The 23,435-nt window shown below is 46.8% G+C and overlaps 1 protein-coding gene across 1 annotated transcript in view; it reads left to right on the top strand.

Annotated features, from left to right (window-relative positions):
• DPYD (dihydropyrimidine dehydrogenase) overlaps positions 1–23,435 on the top strand; it is a 602,387-nt gene that overhangs the window by 169,532 nt on the left and 409,420 nt on the right. Inside the window, exon 5 of the mRNA XM_054165155.1 lies at positions 12,183–12,344. Within this exon, the coding sequence (XP_054021130.1) occupies positions 12,183–12,344 (162 nt within the window). The remainder of the gene's footprint in view (positions 1–12,182; positions 12,345–23,435) is intronic.

Below are 23,435 nucleotides of genomic sequence, written 5' to 3' on the forward strand. Positions count from 1 at the left end.
CTCACTGTTGAGAAACTCCTTTCCACTTGTTTAGAGGAGATTCAGTTCCATAAATTGCTGGTCCTCATCCCTGTGTAAGCAGTAAGTGGTATTGCATGCAGGTGTTTATTTAAACATGATTTATTATTAATGCAGAGTGTTTAGACAACAGTGTACTGAAAATGAATTACTTTGCCAGCTATTTAAGAGTTCTTCTGTATGTGGGGGTTTTTATTTTATTGTTGTTATTGCTGTTGTTGGAAAAGTGCTGTAAGGAGCATAAAAGGTCAGGGATTCTTGTTCTCTTAAGCCCAAGGCTTTTTAGATATTTACAGAGGATGTAGCTGTTTTGGCTGCTCTGCCATTAGACCCGAGCTGAGGAGAAGAGGAACAGAGGAGGAGGGGTTGTTGCTGGGTTGAGAGGGTAATTGAATTGCCAGACTCAATGAGCCTTGAGCCTCTTTAAGAAAAAGGATGTCACTTGTGCTGTATTGTGTTAGGTGCTGTGACTCACTAGAGCTTAGGCCACAAGTTCCATTCTCTTTTTCCATACAAACTGGATTACAACTCCACTTTATAAAGGTACAATCTGTTCCATTGTGTCTTCCCAGCCAGTGTTTCTGGGTTCATACAGGCCATTTGCCACCATGTCTCTCAGAGACCAGAATTCAAGCTCAGCAAGCACAAGTAACCTCAGGAGATGGCAAACAAGTATCCTGACTCCCAGTTCTCCTCTCTAAACCCAGCCTTTCCATTGGAAAGTGTGTATGGATTTTGTTTCATAGTACACAAGTGCTCTCTTGGTTACTTCTTTCTTTAAAAGAAAACAAACAAATAAACAATAAGAGCTCTGAGGAGACCTTCTTGTGCCCTTCCAGTATCTGAAGGGGGCCTGAAAGAAAGCTGGGAAGGGACTTTTTAGGGTGTCAGGGAGTGATAGGACTGGGGGGAATGGGAAAAAAAACCCTAGAAATGGGTAGATTCAGATTGGATGTTAGGAAGAAATTCTTCCCCATGAGGGTGGTAAGAGACTGGAACAGGTTGCCCAGGGAGGTGGTGGAAGCCTCATCTCTGGAGGTTTTTCAGTCCAGGCTGGATGTGGCTGTGAGCAACCTGCTGTAGTTTGAGATGTCCCTGCCCATGGCAGGGGGGTTGGAACTGGATGATCCTTGAGGTCCCTTCCAGCCCTGACAATTCTGTGATTCTATGATTTATGTGCCATTGCCAAACTGTAGGAAATCACGAGCCACAGATTGTCTGTAAAATACAGTGAGTGGAATCCTGCCAGTACAAGGAAGGACTGTGGAAGTTGGAAAGCTGCTAGATGATTTGGTCTCTTCTCCCAGGCAACCAGCACCAGAACAAGAGCACACAGTCTCAAGCTGTGCCAGGGGAGGTTTTGGCTGGAGGTGAGGAGAAAGTTCTTCCACGAGAGAGTCGTTAGCCATTGGAATGTGCTGCCCAGGGAGGTGGTGGAGTCACCATCCCTGGAGGTGTTCAAGAGGGGATGGGACGTGGCACTTGGTGCCATGGTTTAGTCATGAGGCTGACAGGTTGGACTTGATGATCTTTGAGGTCTCTTCCAACCTTGGTGATTATGTGATTTGTCATAATGACACCAAGACCTACATCACAGTTAACGCACTTTAAGCACCGCTTTGAGGCCCCAGAGTTTCGAAAGCGCTGTTTTATTCAGCTGTCCCTGTTAATCTTTGTGGATGTTTCAGGTCACTAAATAAATAATTAAAAACAAAAATTGGGGGGAAAAAAAGTAGAAAAGAAAGGTGTGGTAGTTTTAGGCTATGCCTTTAAAAAATTGTTGCAGATTTTGAGCAGATAAGTAGAAAAATGTAAATAAATCACCACTGGGTGTGAAAAGGTAAAATAGAGATCATTCTAAACAATTCCATTGGAGAGATATCTCCCATAAGGCTGGTTGTACCAAAACAATTTTGGGGCTTCTCTTGCTTTGTTGCTCTGGAGAGGATACTAATCTGCTTCTGCTTTGACCTTGGCTGTGTTGCTTTGGTCAAGTCTAACGGCTATTTTCTCTGCTCTCTCTTTCTCCCTTTTGGACAGAGGGTGGAGGGGCAGAGAGACAGCTACCCTGGCCTCTTGACCAGGGGGTTTCTTGTGTTGTTTGTTAATTGTAAATATTTAGGATGGATGTTGACTTCCAGGAGCGTGTCCAGAGAAGGGCGACAAGGTTGGTGAGGGGCTTGGAGCACAAGCCCTATGAGGAGAGACTGAAGGAGCTGGGGTTGCTTAGCCGGGAGAGGAGGAGACTCAGGGGTGACCTTATTGCTCTCTACAACTACCTGAAGGGGGGTTGTAGTGAGGCAGAGGTTGGTCTCTTCTCCCAGTCAACCAGTACCAGAACAAGAGGACACAGTCTCAGGCTGCGTCAGGGGAGGTTTAGGCGGGAGGTTAGGAGGAAGTTTTACACAGAGAGAGTGATTGCCCACTGGAATGGGCTGCCCAAGGAGGCGGTGGGGTCGCTGTTGCAGGGCGAGGCTTGACAGGATGCTTGGTTCCGTGGTTTAGATGATTAGGTGGTGTTGGATGATAGGTTGGACATGATGATCTTGAAGGTCTCTTCCAACCTGGTTTATTCTATTCTAGTCTATTCTATCTGTAAAATATCACAGTATCACAGTATCACTAAGGTTGGAAGAGACCTCAAGGATCATCAAGTCCAACCTGTCACCACAGACCTCATGACTAGACCATGGCACCAAGTGCCATGTCCAATCCCCTCTTGAACACTTCAGGGATGGTGACTCCACCGCCTCCCTGGGCAGCACATTCCAATGACGAATGACTCGCTCAGTGAAGAACTTTCTCCTCACCTCCAGCCTAAACTTCCCCTGGCACAGCTTGAGGCTGTGTCCTCTTGTTCTGGTGCTGGTTGCCTGGGAGAAGAGACCTACCCTCTCCTGGCTACAACCACCCTTCAGGTAGTAATCCTGTATATTTTATACACACTCACTGCCTTCCATTGTGGAGTGTAGTTTTGCCTGTAAATACAGCTCTCATTTGCTTCCAGCTGAGCTGGTCTGGCAAAGGTAATGCTCGCGGGGGTGGAGGGAGGTGGGGGGGGGGATGGAATTTCAACCTACCACAAAGAGGAAAAGGAGTAATGGTGTTAAATGGAGGCACTTGAAACAGTGACTTTTCTTGAGATGTCTGTTTGTACTTAGTGTAATGGAATGGCTGACAGCTGGTTTCAGTTGCCATAGTGTAATTATGTAGAATAGACTTCTGCGATGACACTATGTCAATTAAGGAATCTCTCACATTCTAGACTACAAAGGACAAAATGACAGTACAAGATATTCCTTCCACCCTTCTTCTTTTTCTCTCTCTTTTTTTTTTTTTTTTTCATGAGAAGATAGTGACACTGTGTGAAATTGCAGTCCTGGTATGATGACACAAGGCAAACGATGTGAGAGATTTCTGGATTGATTAAAAATCGTCAGCATTACAATATGGAATATGTATGATTTGATACCTTGCTGTTGGGTTCTGTTCATTTCCTTCAGAAGGTGTTTGGGGGGGGGAGGGCTAGGGGTGGTGCTGATAAACTGAGGGTGTTTCCTGTTAGATTTGGACTGCTGTGTGTCAGTAAGAAAAATGCTGCTTATGTAACAAGGTACTTTAAATAGTGGCTCTTCGATGCAGGAAAATGTTCCAGTCCAATGCATCTTGAGGAAATTGTAAAGCCATTAGAGAACAGGAACTAGGAGAGGAGGTGATGTTTTCCTGTATATATTTGCTGTCTCCTTTTATTAAAAAACAATAAAAGGCACCAAGATGAATAGAAAATTCTTACTTCGCAGAATTCACGGAATCACAGAATTATTGAGGCTGGAAAAGATCTCTGAGATCATTGAGTCCAACTTATGACCTAGCACCACATTATCAGGGTTGGAAGGACTTCAAGGATCACCCAGTTCCAACTGTTCTGCCATGGGCAGGGACACCAAACACAACATTAGGTTGCTCAGAGCCACATCCAGCCTGGCCTCAAAAACCTCCAGGGATGAGGCTTCCACTACCTCCCTGGGCAACCTGTTCCAGCGTCTCACCACCCTCATGGGGAAGAATTTCTTCCTAACATTCAATTTGAATCTCCCCTCTTCTAGCCTGGATCCATTCCACCCAGTCCTATCACTCCTTGACACCCTAAAAAGTCCCTCAATATTAAGATACTGGAAGGCCAAAATAAGGTCTACTCTGAGCCTTCTCTTCCCCAAACTGAACAACCCCAACTCTATCCAAGAATCCTGACAAAGTCAGTGTACTCTGAATTGTTTTCCTGAGAAAACTGCAATATCAAAACACTCTGGTGCATAATGAATTTACATAAAAAAGCTCTTGATTGAATTGGAAGAAAAGATGCTATAAGCATTTCCTGATAGTAAATGCAATTTCTTCTGGCCTCTCAGTATTGATCCTGTGCGTTTTAATAGGTTTTTCCCAAGTAAAAACCAGTCTCATTTGCATGCAAATGATATAATGCTTCCAAATGAGACATGTGGAGATTCTTCTCTGCCGGGTTTCCACTGATTATTGATGTCTGTTTAAGGCTTGTTCGTATTCCTTCTCTTGGCAATGTAGTATTTATTGACATTTGGATGCAGGAAACCACAAAACATTCTATCCAGTTAGATTAATTTATTTCTGTGGAAGTGCAAAGGGAAAAGAGAAAGAAAGGAAAGAAAGAAAGGAAGAAAGAAAGGAAGAAAGGAAGAAAGGAAGAAAGAAAGGAAGAAAGGAAGAAAGGAAGAAAGGAAGAAAGAAAAGGAAAGAAAGAAAGGGAGAAAGAAAGGAAGAAAGGAAGAAAAGAAAGGAAGAGAGAAAGAAAGAAAGAAAAAAGAAAGAAAGGAAGAAAGAAAGAAAGGAAGAAAGAAAGAAAGGAAGGAAGAAAGAAAGAAAAAGAAAGAAAGAAGAAGGAAAAAGAAAGAAAGAAAGAAAGAGAAAGAAAGAAAGAAAAAGAAAAAGAAAGAAAGAATAAAGAAAAAGAAAAGAAGGAAGGAAGGAAGGAAGGGAAAGAAAGAAAAAGAAGAAAACGAAAGAAAGAGAAAGGAAGGAAGGAAGAAGGAAGGAAGGAGGGAAGGAAGGAAGGAAGGAAGGAAGGGAAAGCAAGAAAAAGAAGAAAGAAAGAAAGAATGAAAGAATGAAAGAAAGATCGAAAGAAAGAAAGAAAGAAAGAAAGTCCATGACAAAGGCACAAGCAGACAATTATGTCATCAAAAAAAAAAGGCAGAAACTTTCTAGTTTGGGACTCACTTCCTTTGTGACATCTGAAAGAAACTAGCAAATGGAGTAATTTTATTAGACATATTGGAGAGAAGGGATCCATCCAGAGGGACCTGGGCAGGCTGGAGAGGTGGTCTCATGAAAACTTCATGGGGTTCAACAGGACCAAGTGCAAGGTCCTGCATCTGGGTTGGGGCAATCCCAGGCACTGATATAGGGCAGGGTTTGGCTTGAGAGCAGCCCTGAACATGGCGGTGCTGGTGGATGAGAAGCTCAGCATGAGCCAGCAGTGTGCACTTGCAGCCCAGAAAGCCAACCAGAGCCTGGGCTGCATCAAGAGAAGCACAGCCAGCAGGGCGAGGGAGGTGATTCTCCCGCTCTGCTCCACTCTGGAGTACTGCATCCAGTTCTGGAGCCCCTATTACAGGAAGGATCTGAAGGTGCTGGAAGGTGCCCAGAGAAGGGCCACGAGGATGAGCACAGGGCTGGAGCTCCTCTCCTATGAGGGCAGACTGAGGGAGCTGTGGCTGTTCAGGTTGGAGAAGAGAAGGCTCTGAGGAGACCTTCTTGTGGCCTTCCAGTATCTGAAGGGGGTGTGCAAAAAGCAGGGGACAGACATTTTAGGATGTCAGGGAGTGATAGGACTGGGGGGAATGGAGCAAAACTAGAAATGTGTAGATTGAGATTGGATGTTAGGAAGAAATTCTTCCCCATGAGGGTGGTGAGACACTGGCACAGGTTGCCCAGGGAGGTGGTGGAAGCCTCATCCCTGGAGGTTTTTAAGGCCAGGCTGGATATAGCTCTGGGCAACCTGATGTCGTGTGAGGTGTCCCTGCTCATGGCAGGGGGGTTGGAACTGGATGATCCCTGAGGTCCCTTCCAACCCTGACAATTCTATCAGTCTTAAAATATTACTCCAAACTGTTCAGGTAGTTTGCATCATTCCAGTCTCTGCTGGGTGTTGCCCAGTGACAGCACAAGGGGCAATGGTAGAAGCTGAGGCACAGGAAGTTCCATGGAGACATGAGGAATGGTTTTTATCCTGTGGGGGTGACAGAACACTGCAACAGGCTGCCCAGGTGGGTTGTGGAATCTCCCTCTGTGGAGATATTCAAGACCTGCCTGGATGTGTTCCTGTGTGATCTGTTCTAGGTGCTCCTGCTCTGGCAGGGGGGTTGGACTGGATGAGCTTTCAAGGTCCTCTCCAGACCCTAACATTCTGTGATTCTGTGAAGCCAGCCTCCATTTGATTATGATCCTTTCTCTCATACGACATGTGGTGTGTAGTTGCCAGCTTGCCAGGTCTGCACCTCATGTCTATTTGCATGCAGCTTGCTTCTGAAATAAAAGTGATTGGCAATTTTGTTATGACATGGGAATATTCTATGGATATTTCTACCTTTTTACTTCATTACTTGTTTTCACCTTTAAAAAGAAGGTTAGGTAAGCACAAAGTGTTTGTTGTTCAGCCTGGAGAAGAGGAGGCTTTGGGGAGACCTAATGGCAGCCTTCCAGTACCTGGGTTGGAGCAGCTCTGCTATGAGGATAGGCTGAGGAAGCTGGGGGTGTTCAGAATGGAGAAGAGGAGGCTCTAGGGAGACCTAATAGCAGCCTTCCAGTACTTGAAGGGGACTACAAAAAGGCTGGAGAGAGACTGTTTGCAAAGGCCTGCAGTGACAGGACAAGGGGCAATGGCTTCAAACTAAAGCAGAGAAGATTTAGACTGGATGTGAGGAAGCAGTTCTTTACTGTGGGGGTGGTTGAACACTGGAAGAGGTTGCCCAAGGAGGTCTTTGAAGCCTCTTCCCTGGAGATATTCAAGGTGAGGCTGGATGAGGCCCTGGGCAGACTGATCTAGCTGGGGATGTCCCTGCTGAATGCAGGGAGGTTGGACTGGATGACCTTTGGAGGTCCCTTCTGGCCTTAACCATTCTATGATTCTATGATTCCATTCATGTAACTTAATGTTTAAGATACTATGAACTGCCACTGTGTAGTAACGCAGTGCTTTCCAGGTTTGTAGCACCACTTAGTGCAGCTTCCTAAACCATACTGTAGTTCCCTGCCAGTCTTTGTCAAGTACTGGAACACAATTTTCTAGGCAGGTTTGATACGTTAGGTAATTAATCATGCCAGTAAAGCAGGATTCATGATTAAGTAGACTGAAAGGACAATGACAATGGCATCCTGGCTGGGGTTAGAAATGCTGTGTCCAGCAGGAGCAGGGAGGGGATTGTATCACAGTATCACAGTATCACAGTATAACTAAGGTTGGAAGAGACCCCAAGGATCATCAAGTCCAACCTGTCCCAACAGACCTCACAACTAGACCATGGCACCAAGTGCCACGTCCAATCTCCCCTTGAACACCTCCAGGGACAGTGACTCCACCACCTCCCTGGGCAGCAATGACAAATGACTCGCTCAGTGAAGAACTTTTTCCTCACCTCGAGTCTAAACCTCCCCTGGCACAGCTTGAGACTGTGTCCCCTTGTTCTGGTGCTGGTTGCCTGGGAGAAGAGACCAACCCCTTCCTGTCTACAACCACCTTTCAGGTATTTGTAGAGGGCAATGAGGCCACCCCTGAGCCTTCTCTTCTCCAGGCTAAACAATCCCAGCTCCCTCAGCCTCTCCTCATAGGGCTTGTGCCCTGGTACTCAGCTCTGGTGAAGCCACACCTCATGTGTTGTGCCCAGTTTTGGGCACCTCAATCCAAGAGAGATGTGGAGGTGCTGGAGCCAGTGCAGAGGAGGGCAAGGAAGCTGTGAAGGGCCTGGAGAATAAATCTTGCGAAGGGCTACTGAAGGAGCTGCAGCTGGTTAGTGTGAAAAAGAGGAGGCTAAGAGGAGACCTCATGGCTCTCTACAACTCCCTGAAAGGAGGTTGTGGAGAGCCTGGTGCTGGTCTCTTCTCACAGGTGATTAGTGACAGAACAAGAGGGAACAGCCTCAAGCTGTATCAGGGCAGGTTCAGATTGCACAGTAGGAAGAATCTTTTCCCATCACAAGTGGTCAGGCATTGGAATGTGCTGCCCAGGGAGGTGGTGGAGTCCTCAAGCCTGGATGTGTTTAAAGGTGGTTTGGATGTGGTGCTTGGGGCTATGGTTTAGGGGTGACCCTTGTAGAGTAGGGTTGTGGGTTGGACTTGGTGATCCTGAGGGTCTTTTCCAACCTGAATGTTTCTGGGATTCAGTGATTCTGTGACAAAGAGGTGAATCAATTCACCTTTGGGCTTCTCAAGTCCTGCCCACATCCCAGTCTTCATGCTGGACTGTGCCCTGGGTATGAGTAGGGTTACAGATGGACTTGTTCTCAAGGCACAGAGACATAGGAGCTGTATCCTGACACTGGAGGTGAACAGTATCAATGGCAATAGGAGCAGTGGTTACACTGTGTTCTGAAGGTGGAAGAGGAGGGTTAAGGAGCTGTGAGATGTCTCTGTGAGCTGGTTAGAAGTTTACCCATGGTAAAATTGACACAGGATGGCTTTTTCTTGGCTGACAGGGAAGCCAAGTCAGGTCTGAACCTGCACTTCTCTCTTTCTCTTCTGAGTTGTCTTCTTTTTAGTGCGGTTGGAGCACCCTTTTGAAGCGGTGCAGACTTGCCCTGCTGCTCCCTAAGACTCCAGGTGTAACTATCTTTTAATTTACCATTAAAATGTATTTCAAATGTGAAGACTACAGTATATATAGATTCTTTAATACAGCTTATCTGGCATCTTGATGGCTAGCATCAAGATGGTTCTTAGTACTGCCATTTAAACAGGACATGGTTTCCTCTTTTTCTCACATGCTACCACTACTAGGGGTAGTAGCAGCGACTTGTGATCATGACAGCAGCATCTCAAAACTTTCCAAATCACAGGATGATCACTGGAAGGGACCTCTGGAGATCATCAAGTCCAACCCCCCTGCCAGAGCAGGACCACAGAATCTAGCACAGGTCAGGTGGATCTTGAAAGTCTCCAGAGAAAGAGGTTCCACAACCTCTCTGGGCAGCCTGTTCCAGTGTTCTGGGACCCTCACAGTGAAGAAGTTCTTCCTCATGTTGAGGTGGAACCTCCTGTGCTGTAGTTTATATTCATTGATCTTTGCCTTATCACAGGGTGCAACTGAGCACCCTGTCCCTTCCTTCCTGACCCCCAGCCCTCAGATATTTATAAACATTTAATAAATCCCCTCTCATTCTTCTCCTCTACAGACTAAAGAGCCCCAGGGCTCTCAACCTCTCCTCATCAGGCAGGGATCCAGTCCCTTCAGCATCCTTGTAGCCCTCCCTTGCACTGTCTCCAATAGATCCCTGTCCCTCTTAAACTGGGGAGCCCAGAACTGGTTATTCCAGGTGAGGTCTAAGCAGGGCAGAGTAGAGAGGGAAGAGAACCTCCCTGGATCTGCTGGACACACTCCTCCTAATGCACTCCAGGTTCCCATTGGCCTTCTTGGCCACCAGGGCAGATTGCTGTCCCATGCAGAACTTGTTGTCCACCAGGACTCCCAGGTCCTTCTCCACAGGGCTGCTCTCCAGCAGATCACCTCCCAACCTGTACTGGTTATACAGGACCTCACCTTCATATACTCCATCATGTTCTCCCCAGATGAAGAGTTCATAAGCAGTTTGCCTTAGCCCCATTAGGACATCAGTCCCAATCTTCTCCTTACTGAACTCTGGCATGATATTCTGAGACAGGTTTCCCTCAGATATCCCCTCAGTAAGCCATGACCTCACTCCTATACCCACAAAGACCCTGGTCCCATCTCTCTGAAGTCCCTTGCTACCTTAGCTTACCCTGTCTTTCTCTAACATAGCTGTGCTCAAAATGTGGTTTGAGCTTGCCAGCTGTGTTGATGCTGTCTGCAGTGGCACAGCTCAAGTGCGAGAATATACCTTACAGATATGTCCTAAAGTTAATTTTTAAGAGGAATGTTTCACAGCTTTGCAGTCTAGGCATCAGAACTGGCTTTGTGTATTGATTTTAGTTACAAAGGCTGAGAATGCAGAATGCCCTTTAATAAACTTAATTAAACAGAAAGACATTTTGTAATTGTTTTTAATTGGACTGGAGTTGAAGAGAATAATGAGGGTGGAAAACACAGGACAGGAAATGTAACTCTCATAGTTAGTGAACTATCAAACTGGACAAAAATTCTTTGGGGAAAAAAACACAACGTTGTCTTTGAGGCAGTGAGAAAAATCTCCACTTCTTGCTTGTAGTTTTTCCTTCAGAGTGGAAAAATAGGATGGCTAGATGTCATTGCCTGTGGAACAGACATCTAGTGCCACTTAAGATGCTGTAGGGTATCTAGGCTGGTCTCTGAGTGCTGCTTCAGAAAGATGTGGGTCTCCCTTCAAGGGCTGTGTCACTTCTGCTTTCTGCATGGCTATGTGTCAGGGACATCTCCAGTACAGCTACACTTAGGTGTTTTGCTGCTGAATTGCATTCCCATTGTCTTTACTGGTGGTTTTAGCAGCTCTAACAGACCCTGGAATATCAAAACTGTATCATTCATCTTGAAGAGCAAAATGTTTTGCTAACATCTGGATGCATTCCTGTGCAACCTGTGCTGGATTCTATGGTTCTGCTCTGGCAGGGGGGTTGGACTGGATGATCTTCAAAGGTCCCTTCCTACCCCTAGCATCCTGTGATGCCATAGAGTTTCTGTTTAACTAATGCTCCTTTACATTGGACTAAATGAGCATAAGGGCTGACAGGCCTCCTTACCAGCCAGCACAGGCAAAATGCTTAAATGTTCTCCCAGAACAGTTGCTCCTCCTCTCCAAGCTACAGAGCCCTCAGCTCCCTCAGGCTCTCCTCATAAGGAAGATGTTCCACTCCCTTCATCATATTTGTGGCTCTGTGCTGGATGCTTTCAAGTATTTCCCTAAGGTCCTGCTTGAACTGAGGGACCCAGACCTGGACACAATACTCCAGAAGTAGCCTCACCAGGGCAGAGTAGAGGGAGAGGAGAATGTCTCTGGACCTACTAACCACAGCCCTTCTAATCTGCCCCAGGATGGCATGAACCTTCTTGGCCACAAGAGCACATTGCTGGCTGATGGGCATCCGGTTGTCCACCAGGACTCCCATGTCCTATCCCCCAACTAGTCTCTATCCCATTGACCACAGCTCTCTAACTTCTTTCTTTCAAACAGTTCCCATCCACCTCACTCCCTGATCATCCAGACCACACTGCCTCAGTGTGAGGCATGCTGTGGGAGTCTGTAAGGAGATGCTGAGGGAGTTGGGGTTGTTTAGCCTGGAAAAGAGGAGCCTCAGGGGAGACCTTATTGCCCTCTACAACTACCTGAAAGTCCCATGCAACCAGCACCAGAACAAGAGGACACAGTCTCAGGCTGCACCAGGGGAAGTTTAGGCTGGAGGTAAGGAGAAAGTTCTTCCCAGCAAGAGAGATTGGCCACTGGGATGTGCTGCGCAGGGAGGTGGTGGAGTCACCATCCCTAGAGGTATTCACATCTGGATTGGATGTGGCACTTGGAGCCATGGTTTAGTTGTCAGGAGGTGTTAGATATTAGGTAATAGGTTGAACTTGATGATCTCTGAGGTGGAGTCATGGTCCCTGGAGGTGTTCAAGAGAGGATTGGATGTGGCACTTGGTGCCATGGTTTAGTCATGAGGTCTGTGGTGACAGGTTGGACTCGATGATCTTTGAGGTCTCTTCCAACCTTGGTGATTCTGTGTGAAGTCCTGTGTGAATCTCTGAGGTCTTTTCCAACCTGCTTGATTCTATGATTCTGAATGCTGTGGTGAGATCAAGATAAACCACATCCACTGCTCTACCACCATCTATCCCCCTGCTTGTATCTGCTCTTGAATTTCCTATTTAACTTAGTACTGAACTGTGAATATTTGTGTTTGAGACTGGACAGTTTCTGTACAGTTTGGATTTCCTCTGGACATTTTTGCTTCCTTCTTTTCCCCTTCAGAACTACTATGGAGCTGCCAAAATGATCCTCTCTGACAACCCGCTCGGCCTGACCTGCGGCATGGTGTGTCCCACATCAGACCTCTGTGTTGGTGGCTGCAATTTGTATGCCACTGAGGAGGGACCAATTAATATTGGTGGATTGCAGCAGTTTGCTACTGAGGTAGGTAAAACTTGCAACTGTCTGAAATTCTTTGTGTGATAATTTGTTGTATATATAATCTGAGTGCTTGCCTTGTGGCTTGGACAGCAGCACTCTGCGCTGGGTTAGGAAGTGGCTGGAGGGCCGAGCCCAGAGAGTGGTGGTGAATGGTGCCACAGCCAGCTGGCAGCCAGTCACGAGTGGTGTGCCCCAGGGATCAGTGTTGGGCCCCATCCTGTTTAATATTGATGATCTGGGTGAGGGGATGGAGTTTGCAAATGACACCAAGTTGGGGGCAGGATTTGATCTGTTAGAGGGTAAGAGGGCTCTGCAGAGGGACCTTGCCAGGCTGGACAGATGGGAGGAGTCCAACAGGATGGCATTTAACAAGTCCAAGTGCCAGGTTTTGCACATTGGCCACAACTCCATGCAGTGCTACAGGCTGGGGTCGGAGTGGCTGGAGAGCAGCCAGGCAGAAAGGGACCTGGGGGTACTGGTGGACAGCAGCTGAACATGAGCCAGCAGTGTGCCCAGGTGGCCAAGAAGGCCAATGGCATCCTGGCCTGGATCAGAAATAGTGTGGCCAGCAGGAGCAGGGAAGTCTGGAGACTTTCAAGGCCCATCTGGATGCGTTCCTCTGTTACCTGAGCTAGACTGTATGGTCCTGCTCTGGCAGGGGCATTGGACTCAATGATCTCTTTGGGTCCCTTCCAACCCCTGACACCCTGTGATCCTGTGACAGAGCCAAAATAGAAATATGAATTGATCTGGACATAACAGGGATGTGTCTGTAAGGCCATTTCCCCCTCCCTGTGCTGTCATTCATAGACTGCACCCCTGCTTTTCAATGGCAGTAGGTCATGATTTGATGTGCAAATGCTGCTACCTGCTGCAGTGGTTCTCCTTTTATGTGTTTGTACCTCACCTTCTCTCCAAGAGACTTGTAAAGCTTCTGGAGCACCTGCTAAACTCTTCAGCTGCCTTGTTACTGAACCTCATCTCCCCTCTCTTGTTTAAATAGCTATCCACTGCAATTTTCTCGAGGTTTGAAAATAGAAGCATAAAAATCAGTACAGCTTAGGCCAAAGTTCTCATTGACAAAATGAGGGGAGAGCCACTGAACCATGTTCTATGTGTAAATTCAAGAGATGTGTTTTATCAGTCAAGCAATTGTATTAGCTTGTTGTTGTGGGGATTTAAGCTTTTCCCAGAGCCCAAAAGCTCAGCAGAAGAGAAGGCTCCGAGGAGACCTTATTGTGGCCTTCCAGTTATCTGAAGGGGGCTACAAGAAAGCTGGGGAGGGACTGTTTAGGGTGTCAGGGAGTGATAGGACTGGAAGGAATGGAGCAAAACTAGAAATGGGTAGATTCAGATTGGATGTTAGGAAGAAGTTCTTCCTCATGAGGGTGGTGAGACACTGGCACAGGTTGCCCAGGGAGGTGGTGGAAGCCTCATCCCTGGAGGCTTTTAAGGCCATGCTGGATGTGGCTGTGAGCAGCCTGCTGTAGTGTGAGGTGTCCCTGGCCATAGCAGGGGGTGTGGAACTGGATGATCCTTGAGGTCCCTTCCAATCCTGACAATGCTAGGATTCTATGATTTAGGTTGCCTCCCCTCTCCCCTTTTCCCAGTAGGGAAAGAAAATTAGGCAGGAGGAGAGAGGTAAAGCAATGAAAGAAGAGCCTTGAATCGATTTGGAAGTGAAACAGGTTAACTTTGACAAAACTAAAAGGCATTTAAGTAAAAGGGAGGTTACAGAGGTACAAGGGGAAGGGATAAATAAAAAAGGGAAAGGGATAAATAAAAATATATACAAAACCAGACACAGCTGGGAAAGGATTCTCTGGATGTAGGATGGATTCTCTTTGGATGCAGTCCTTTAGGTGTCTGGGACCACATGGAGCAGGCCCAACCATGTGGCTCACAGCTCACAGCAACAGCAGCAGGGTGTCAGAGAGCCCAGGGCAGGAGAAACCACACAAAAACCCACCAACAAACCAAAAAACCCACCAACAACAAAAGAGAAAGATTAGACACTTGTCAAGCAGATGAAACATTACTGTTTAGGAACCAAATGCGAGTAGTATCTGTTAAAACTTGATTTGTGTCTCCTTTTAACCCTAGCGCTGTGATTAATGGAGAGGAATTATGGCTTGATAGATAATGCTAAATATCTGCCATTTTTCTTCAAAAATCTTTAGGAATCTGTTAGCAAGGTGCAACACTGGCAACATGATTGATATGAAAATGGCAGAGAGGATGAATAGCTCTGCTTCTTATGTTTCAAGTTAGTGTGAAGGGATATTAGCCTCGAGATTTGGAGCAAAATAAAATTGTCTGTGACCCCACCACATTGTCATAGGGTTCTGTTTAGCAACTCAAAAGAAGAGTTCAGTGAATTTTATTATCCTTAATCATTGTGGAGTACTCAAAATGTTAAAATTAGCTGTTAATAACCATTTGCATTTAGAAATCATAGAATCAGTCAGGGTTGGAAGGGACCTCAAGGATCATCTAGTTCCAACCCCCCTGCCATGGGCAGGGACACCTCACACTGGATCAGGCTGGCCAGAGCCTCATCCAGCCTGGTCTTAAACACCTCCAGGGATGGGGCCTCAACCACCTCCCTGGACAACCCATTCAAGGGTTTCACCACTCTCATGGTGAAGAACTTCCTCCTCATGTCCAGCCTGAATCTCCCCACCTCCAGCTTCATTCCATTATACCTAGTCCTATCACTATCTGATATCCTGTCTTTCACAAAGAAGTTAGAGGTGTTGTAGTACTCATAATTAGTAGTAGTAGGCAGTCACTTTGTAACTAATGCTTTTTTAAGCTTTTACTCAGGTAAATTTTCTTGTGAAAGTATGTTTGGTTGGGGAATAAAATTTAATAGTATGAGTGCTTCCAAGACACAGTCAGTACAATAATCTAGATTAAAATACTGGAGAAAATCACAGAATCACAGAATTGTCAGGATTGGAAGGGACCTCAAGGATCATCCAGTTCCAGCCACCCTGCCATAGGCAGGGACACCTCACACTACAGCAGGTTGCTCACAGTCACATCCAGCCTGGCCTTAAAAACCTCCAGGGATGAGGCTTTCACCACCTCCCTGGGCAACCTGTTCCAGTGTCTCACCACCCTCATGGGGAAGAACTTCTTCCTAACATCCAATCTGAATTTACCCATTTCTAGTTTCATTCCATTCCCCCCAGTCCTGTCTTTCCCTAATGCCTTAAAAAGTCCCTCCCCAGCTTTCTTGTAGCCCCCTTCACATAATGGAAGGCTATAAGAAGGTCTCCTTGGAGCCTTCTCTTCTCCAGACTGAATAACCCCAACTCTCTCAATCTGGCCTCATAGCAGAGTTGCTCCAGCCCTCTGATCATCCTCATGGCCCTTCTCTGGTCACCTTCCAGCACCTCCAGATCCTTCCTGTAATAGGGGTTCCAGAACTGGATGCATTATTCCAGGTGGGGTCTCATGAGAGCAGTGAATCACCTCTCTTGACCTGCTGGCTATGCTTCTCTTGCTGCAGCCCAGGCTCTGGTTGGCTTTCTGGGCTGCAAGTGCTCACTGCTGGCTCATGTTGAGCTTCTCATCCACCAGCACCCCCAAGGCCTTTTCTTCAGGGCTGCTCTCAAGCCAGTCCCTGCCCAGCCTGTTATCAGTGCCCTGGATTACCCTGACCCAGATGCAGGACCTTGCACTTGGTCTTGTTGAACCTCATGAGGTTAGCATGGGACTACCTGTTCAGCCTGTCCAGGTCCCTTCCCTCCTGCAAAAGCTGGCTGAAATACTGCAGGTGAGGTGTGTTCATAGCTTTACCACTATGAGCACCTTAACAAATTGTGTAATTCAGGTGTGCAATGTGCATTACTCTTAATGAGAGCTGCATGGTGGGCACATGTCCCCCTTTTTATAGGCTTGCTGGACAGGAAAGGGGAGTGGAATTGATCACCTTTGATCCAGGAGGAGGGGGAAACCCAAGTCTTTCTCTGCCCACCTGGATCAAGTTTTCTTTTGTCCACCTTGGTGGCTGGGTTCTTTCAGCCCCCACCCAGGGTGGGTGTAACCCAGCAGACATGGTTCTTCTCGTTCACCATGTAATAGTTTGTCCCACAGGGACTTATTTACTGAAAACTCCATTGTTCATAAAGCCACTTTTAGACTTTCTTTTTCCTTTGGAATTAGTCTGAGGATGGTACACCTGATGCGTTACAAGAGCGAGCACGAATACAAAAGGCTCAAATGCTAGCTGAGATAAAAAGATAGCACTGCAGCAAAGCAAGCAGGAGTGTGGGGTTAAAGTGGAAAACATATGGGCATAACGTGGGGCCCTTTGTGCTTGTGAACAATGTCTCATCATCTGCTCCTATGGCAGATACAAATCCCTAATTGTAAAATATTTGTCTTGTGTACCACACAACAGCAACAAAAAAAGGCAGGCCTCCTGCCTTTCCCTTCTGCCCTTCCATGTGGTTTTATAACTGTGTGCAGCCTATCCTCACAGTAAATCATGATCCATCTGATAGATGTGAGCTTGACAGCTTTACACTTGGAAGGGGAAACTTTAGCCTAGTCCCTGACTGCAAAGGCTGAAGGTAAAATTATTACCATTGGATGTAAAAGGGAAACAATGCTAAGGTCTATAGACTTCACTGGATTGGTAAGGGAATATAGAGCAGAAGCATAAACAGTTCTTCCTCCTTTCTTCTCCTGTCACTTCTGCTTGCAACTTCTCTCTCTCCCCTATGGCCTTGCCCAGGGATCTCTGTTTTGACTGCTGTGTGAGGTAACAGGAAGGAGGGAGAGAATCGGGGAGGAGGTGAATTGAATAGAATAGAATAGAATAGAATAGAATAGAATAGAATAGAGTAGAATAGAACCAGAATGGTCCCTTGGATCCTTCCAGGGGAGTCTGAGGAGTTTCTGTGTTGTTTATAGATTGTAAATATCTCTATATTGCACATCTATTGTCTATTTTGTACAGATTCATTGCACTTCATATTTCTAGATGGTAGTTAGCTTGTGAACAGAGCTTCATTTGCTTCCTTCCCAAACTGAGCTGCACCAGGGGAGGTTTAGACTGGATGTTAGGAAGCAGTTCCTCATAGAGAGAGTGATTGCCCATTGGAATGGGCTGCCCGGGGAGCTGGTGGAGTTACCATCACTGGAGGTGTTTAGGAGGAGACTTGGTGGGGTGCTTGGTGCCATGGTTTAGTTGATTAGGTGGTGTTGGATGATAGGTTGGACAGGATGATCTTGAAGATCTCTTCCAACCTGGTCTATCTATCCTATCCTATCCTATCCTATCCTATCCTATCCTATCCTATCCTATCCTATCCTATCCTACCCTACCCTACCCTATCCTATCCTATCCTATCCTATCCTATCCTATCCTATCCTATCCTATCCTATCCTATCCTATCCTATCCTATCCTATTCCATTCCACTCCATTCTATTCTATTCTATTCTATTCTATTCTATTCTATTCTATTCTATTCTATTCTATTCTATTCTATTCTATTTCAGGGGCTAATTCTCTGAAATAAGTTGGGGGGATAATTTCAACCCACCACAGACAATTAAACATTCAGGTGGACATAACAGAAGTGTCCATTTGTATTGGTGATGTGGAATGTGTATGCTGGGATGCAGTTGCCATGGTGACTGTTGCATCTAGAGAATAATGTGGAGTAAAAGCTGGCTATTACAAATGATGGGTGTCAAGCGCAGGTTACACCTGCTGCTGCACAGGGCAAAATTATATTAATGTCTTTATCTGTCTCCTTTGCCCAGGTACTTTAGGATCTCAGGAAAACATCTCTGGTTTTGGAGCACAAGTTCAGGGGAAATAATACTGAGATTGCAGTGACAATGCACAGGGCTGTGAGCTGTATGGCTGACAGCCCCACAAAACAAACTGAAATTGCTGGTTACTCAAGTACAGGTTTGTAAGCTTGCAGTAAAAAAAAGAAGCAGCATGATCCATTCCATTGGTGGTTGTGTTAGTAAGGAGCCTGCAAAATCATTTCTGGGCAGGCATTAGGGTTGATCTGCTGGAGGGTAGAGAGGCTCTGCAGAGGGACCTCGACAGGCTAGACAGATGGGCAGAGTCCAACGGCAGGAGATTGAACACATCCAAGTGCCGGGTTCTGCACATTGGCCACAACAACCCCATGCAGAGCTACAGGCTGGGGTCAGAGTGGCTGGAGAGCAGCCAGGCAGAGAGGGACCTGGGGGTGCTGGTCGATGGTAGGCTGAACATGAGGCTGCAGTGTGCCCAGGCAGCCAGGAAGGCCAATGGCATCCTGGCCTGCATCAGGAACAGTGTGGCCAGCAGGAGCAGGGAGGTCATTCTGCCCCTGTACACTGCACTGGTTAGGCCACACCTTGAGTACTGTGTCCAGTTCTGGGCCCCTCAGTTTAGGAGGGGAGCTGGAGCATGTCCAGAGAAGGGCAACGAAGTTGGTGAGGGGTTTGGAACACAAGCCCTATGAGGAGAGGCTGAGGGAGCTGGGGCTACTTAGCCTGGAGAAGAGGAGACTCAGAGGAGACCTTATTGCTGTCTACAAGTACCTTAAGGAAGGTTGTAGACAGGCAGAGGTTGGTCTCTTCTCCCAGGCAACCAGCACCAGAACAGTCTCAAGCTGCACCAGGGGAGGTTTAGGCTGGAGGTTAGGAGGAAATTCTACACAGAGAGAGTGATTGCCCATTGGAATGGGCTGCCTGAGGAGGTGGTGGAGTGACCATCACTGGGGGTGTTCGGGAGGAGACTTGATTGCATGGTTGCATGGTTGCATGGTTTAGTTGATTAGGTGGTGTTGGATGATAGGTTGGATGCGATGATCTTGAAGGCCTCTTCCAACCTGGTCTATTCTATTCTATTCTATTCTATTCTATTCTATTCTATTCCATTCCATTCCATTCCATTCCATTCCATTCTATTCCTGAACCTGAATATTCTCCTGTGTTTCTAGTTAATCATCCTGAATGGAGCAGCACAAACTAAATAGAAAATACATTATTTTAATTGCTGAGGGCTAGATTTGAACACTAGATCATGCAGCACTGTGACTTGTGTGCCAGCTACACTTCTCATGATTTGTTCCTCTCTGGAGATGCATTCTTTCTGCTATTACAGCAGAAGGAAATTGGAAAAGGAAAGTTGACAGGTTGGGTTGGGTTGGGTTGGGTTTGGGAATTCTTTTGAAAAATGCATTGTTTGAGCTTGCCTGCTGCTAACCCAGGACCATTTCAGCAGAACACCTGGGCTGGCAGGTGGGCTGTGATGAGGGTCCCCTTCTGAGTGCTGAACCTCCCACAGGATCACAGGATGTTAGGGTTTGGAAGGGACTTCTGGAGATCATCCAATCCAACCCCCCTGCCAGAGCAGGACCAGAGAATCCAGCACAGGTCACACAGGAACACATCCAGACAGGGCTGGAAAGTCTCCAGAGAAGGAGACTCCACAACCTCTCTGGGCAGCCTGTTCCAGTGCTCTGTGACCCTCACAGTGAAGTTCTTCATCATGTTGAGGTGGACCCTCAACATGCCCTCCTCTGCACTGGCTCCAGCACCTCCACATCTCTCTTGGATTGAGGTGCCTAAAACTGGACACAACACTCAAGGTGTGGCCTCCCCAGAGCTGAGTCCCAGGGGACAATCCCCTCCCTGCTCCTGCTGGACTCAGCATTTCTGATCCCAGCCCGGATGCCTTTGGCTTTCTTGGCCACCTGGGCACACTGCTGGCTCCTCTTCAGCTGCTTGTCCATTAGCACCCCCAGGTCCCTTTCTGCCAGCAGCTTTCCAGCCACACTTCCCCAAGCCTGTAGCATTGCTTGGGGTTGTTGTGCCCCAAGTGCAGGACCTGGCACTTGGCCTTGTGGAAGCTCATAATGAGTTGCACAGGAAGTTGTTTGTGGAAAAAACCACTGCAGATGCTACCCACTGCAATTAAATGAAGTTAGCTGCATGAGCATGTCATTTTGACAACCTCAAGAAGATTAGTGAAGATGCCATTTGCTTTTTATTTTGCTATTATTAAAATCTGTGCTGAATATTGTTTTCTTCTTTAAATATTCAGCTGCCACATATTAATATAAGCCAGCCTACAGATAAATATCCATGGAAACGGGTGGCAAAGTGTGAAACTAATACAATCAGTTCCTAAATGTTACTCATTGCATCCCTTGCTTTTTTTGTTGTTGTTTTTTCTTCTTAGCAATGGCAAAATATTCTAACAATTCAGAGTACACTCATATGTTTCACACTGAAATAAATACCAGCTAGATGCTGATGTCTATGTTAGCAGCTGCTTGATATCTCATACTATCAGCAGTAGATATCTAACAGAAAAGCTGATTGACAGACTGAGAGCTGGGCAGAGAGAAACCTAATGAGGTTCAACAAGGATAAGTTCAGAGTCCTGCACCTGGGAAGGAAGAATAAACTGCAGCAGTACAGTCTGGGAGGTGATCTGCTGGAGAGCAGCCCTGTGGAGAAGGACCTGGGAGTTTGGTGGACAACAAGTTCCCCATGGGACAGCTATGTGCCCTGGTGGCCAAGAAGGCCAATGGGATCCTGGGGTGCATTAAGAGGAGTGTGTCCAGCAGATCCAGGGAGGTTCTCCTCCCTCTCTACTCTGCCCTAGTGAGATCTCACCTGGAATATTGCATCCAGTTCTGGGCTCCCCAGTTTAAGAGGGACAGGGATCTGTCCAACAGAGGGCTACAAGAATGATTGTGGGACTGGAGCACTGCGTGATGAGGAGAGGCTGAGAGCCCTGGGGCTGTTTAGTCTGGAGAGAAGACGACTGAGATGGGATCTAATAAATGTCTATAAATATCTGAGGGCTGGGGGTCAAGAGGGAGGGGACAGGCTCTGCTCAGTTGCACCCTGGGATAGGACAGGGGGCAATGGTTATAAATTGCAGCACAGGAGGTTCCACCTTAACAAGAGGAGGAGCTGTAGAGGTCCCAGAGCACTGGAACAGGCTGCCCAGAGAGGTTGCGGAGTTTCCTTCTCTGGAGACTTTCCAGCCCTGTCTAGATGTGTTCCTGTGTGACCTGTGCTAGCAGAAGCTAGCCCTGGCAGGGGGATTGGACTGGATTATTTCCAGAGGTCCCTTCCAACCCCTAACATCCTGTGACCTTGTGATCCTGTAGTCTAAAGATCATTTCAAATGAAGGTTAATTAGAACACAGCTATCTGCTCCTATCTGAATTCTGCAAATAGGTGAAGTGTATCTACAGCAGATTTCCTCTTACAAAAAGATCTCATCAGAAAAATCAAAAGTGACTGAAGAGGATTACTTTAATTTATCCTGGTTGTCACATCTTTTCATTAAAACATGTAATACTAGAGTCAGGTAGTGATGAAAAGGACCAGGATTTTATTGTATGAGGAGAAGCAGCTTTTCCCTGCCTGCATTTGGGGGGAAAAACCCCAAACCACCAAACTAAAAATGAGTTGGCTAAAACGTTCCAGGAAAATCAAACCTGAATCAGATGCTCAGCAATTAAAACCACTGGAGTTTACTTAAGCAGGAAATGCTGTGCAGTCATGATGCAAACTTGTGTTTGCATGCAGTGTCTTATCTGCTGGAGAGGGTCCAGCAGAGGGCTGCAAGGATGATTAAGGGACTGGAGCACTTCCTGGTGAGGAGAGGCTGAGGGACCTGGGGCTTTTTAGTCTGGAAAAGAGAAGACTTAGAGGGGATTTAATAAATGTTTATAAATATCTGAGGGCTGGGTGTCAAGAGGGAGGGGACAGGCTCTGCTCAGGCTGCTTTCTATCACCTCCTCTGCCAGCATGTGCTGACAGTGAGGATTGTCCTAGCCCAGGTGCAGGACCCTGCACTTGCTCTTGGTGAACCTCATGAAGTTCACCTGGGCCACCTCTCCAGCCTGTCCAGGTCTCTCTGGATGCCTTCCTGTCCCTCTGTTTGTTTTCATCTGCAAATTTGCTGATGGTGCCTTGATCTCTATGTCATTGATAAAAATATTAACCAGCACAGGTCCCAGTACAGACCCCTGAGGGACACCACTGTCACTGCTCTCCATCTGCACTTCAAGCCACTGAACACCATCCTCTGGATGTGACCATCCAGCCAATTCCTTACCCACTGAACAGCCCTCCCAGCAAATCCGTCTCTCTCCAACTCGATGAGCAGGATGTTGTGGGGGGCCATGTCACACACCTGAGTCTTTCCACTGAGAGGTTCAGCTTTAAAATTAATGATTTGGTCTTACTTTCCTGGATGAGTCTTGGTTAAAATGCACTGCAAAACAAAAGCAAAACTTCATCCAAACAAAAGTGAAATCATCTGTCTGAAGGGAGGGTAGACAAGAAAGGCAATAGTGTTAAACAAGGCTGGGGAGAGGCCTTGAGCACAGCCCTGTGAGGAGAGGCTGAGGGAGCTGGGATTGTTTAGCCTGGAAAAGAGGAGGCTCAGGGAAGACCTTATTGCCCTCTACAACTACCTGAAAGGTGGTTGTAGCCAGGAAGGGGCTGGTCTCTTCTCCCAGGCAACCAGCACCAGAACAAGGGGACACAGTCTCAAGCTGCACCAGGGGAGGTTTAGACTTGAGGTGAGGAGTAAGTTCTTCCCAGAGAGAGTTGTTAGCCATTGGAATGTGCTGCCCAGGGAGGTGGTGGAGTCACCATCCCTGGAGGTGTTCAAGAGGGGATTGGATGTGGCACTTGGTGCCATGGTCTAGTCATGAGGTCTGTGGTGACAGATTGGACTCGATGATCCTTGAGGTCTCTTCCAACCTTAGTGATACTGTGATACTGTGATACCTACACCCTGCCCACAGGCTGGGCAGAGAAGAGTTGCATTGAACACTTCCTTCCAAGGCAGCCATGTCTGCATACTAAAGGCTTTGTACAGAAGTATTCAGTGGTACTTAATTAGGTGAATTACAATGTAGGGAAACTTCACTATGAGGCGACTGGGAAAGCTTTTGAAATGCATTAAAGCAGTTTGCTGTTTTCACACAGTTACCCTGCCAGTCTTAATATGTAGAGCTGCCTCTGAATTCCAGATGGCAAGATACTGCCACACAAGCTGGCTCTGCTGCATGAAGACAGTTTCCATCCTATTTGCA

This window comes from Dryobates pubescens, chromosome 11, assembly GCF_014839835.1.
Source record: "Dryobates pubescens isolate bDryPub1 chromosome 11, bDryPub1.pri, whole genome shotgun sequence".
Taxonomy (NCBI): domain Eukaryota; kingdom Metazoa; phylum Chordata; class Aves; order Piciformes; family Picidae; genus Dryobates; species Dryobates pubescens.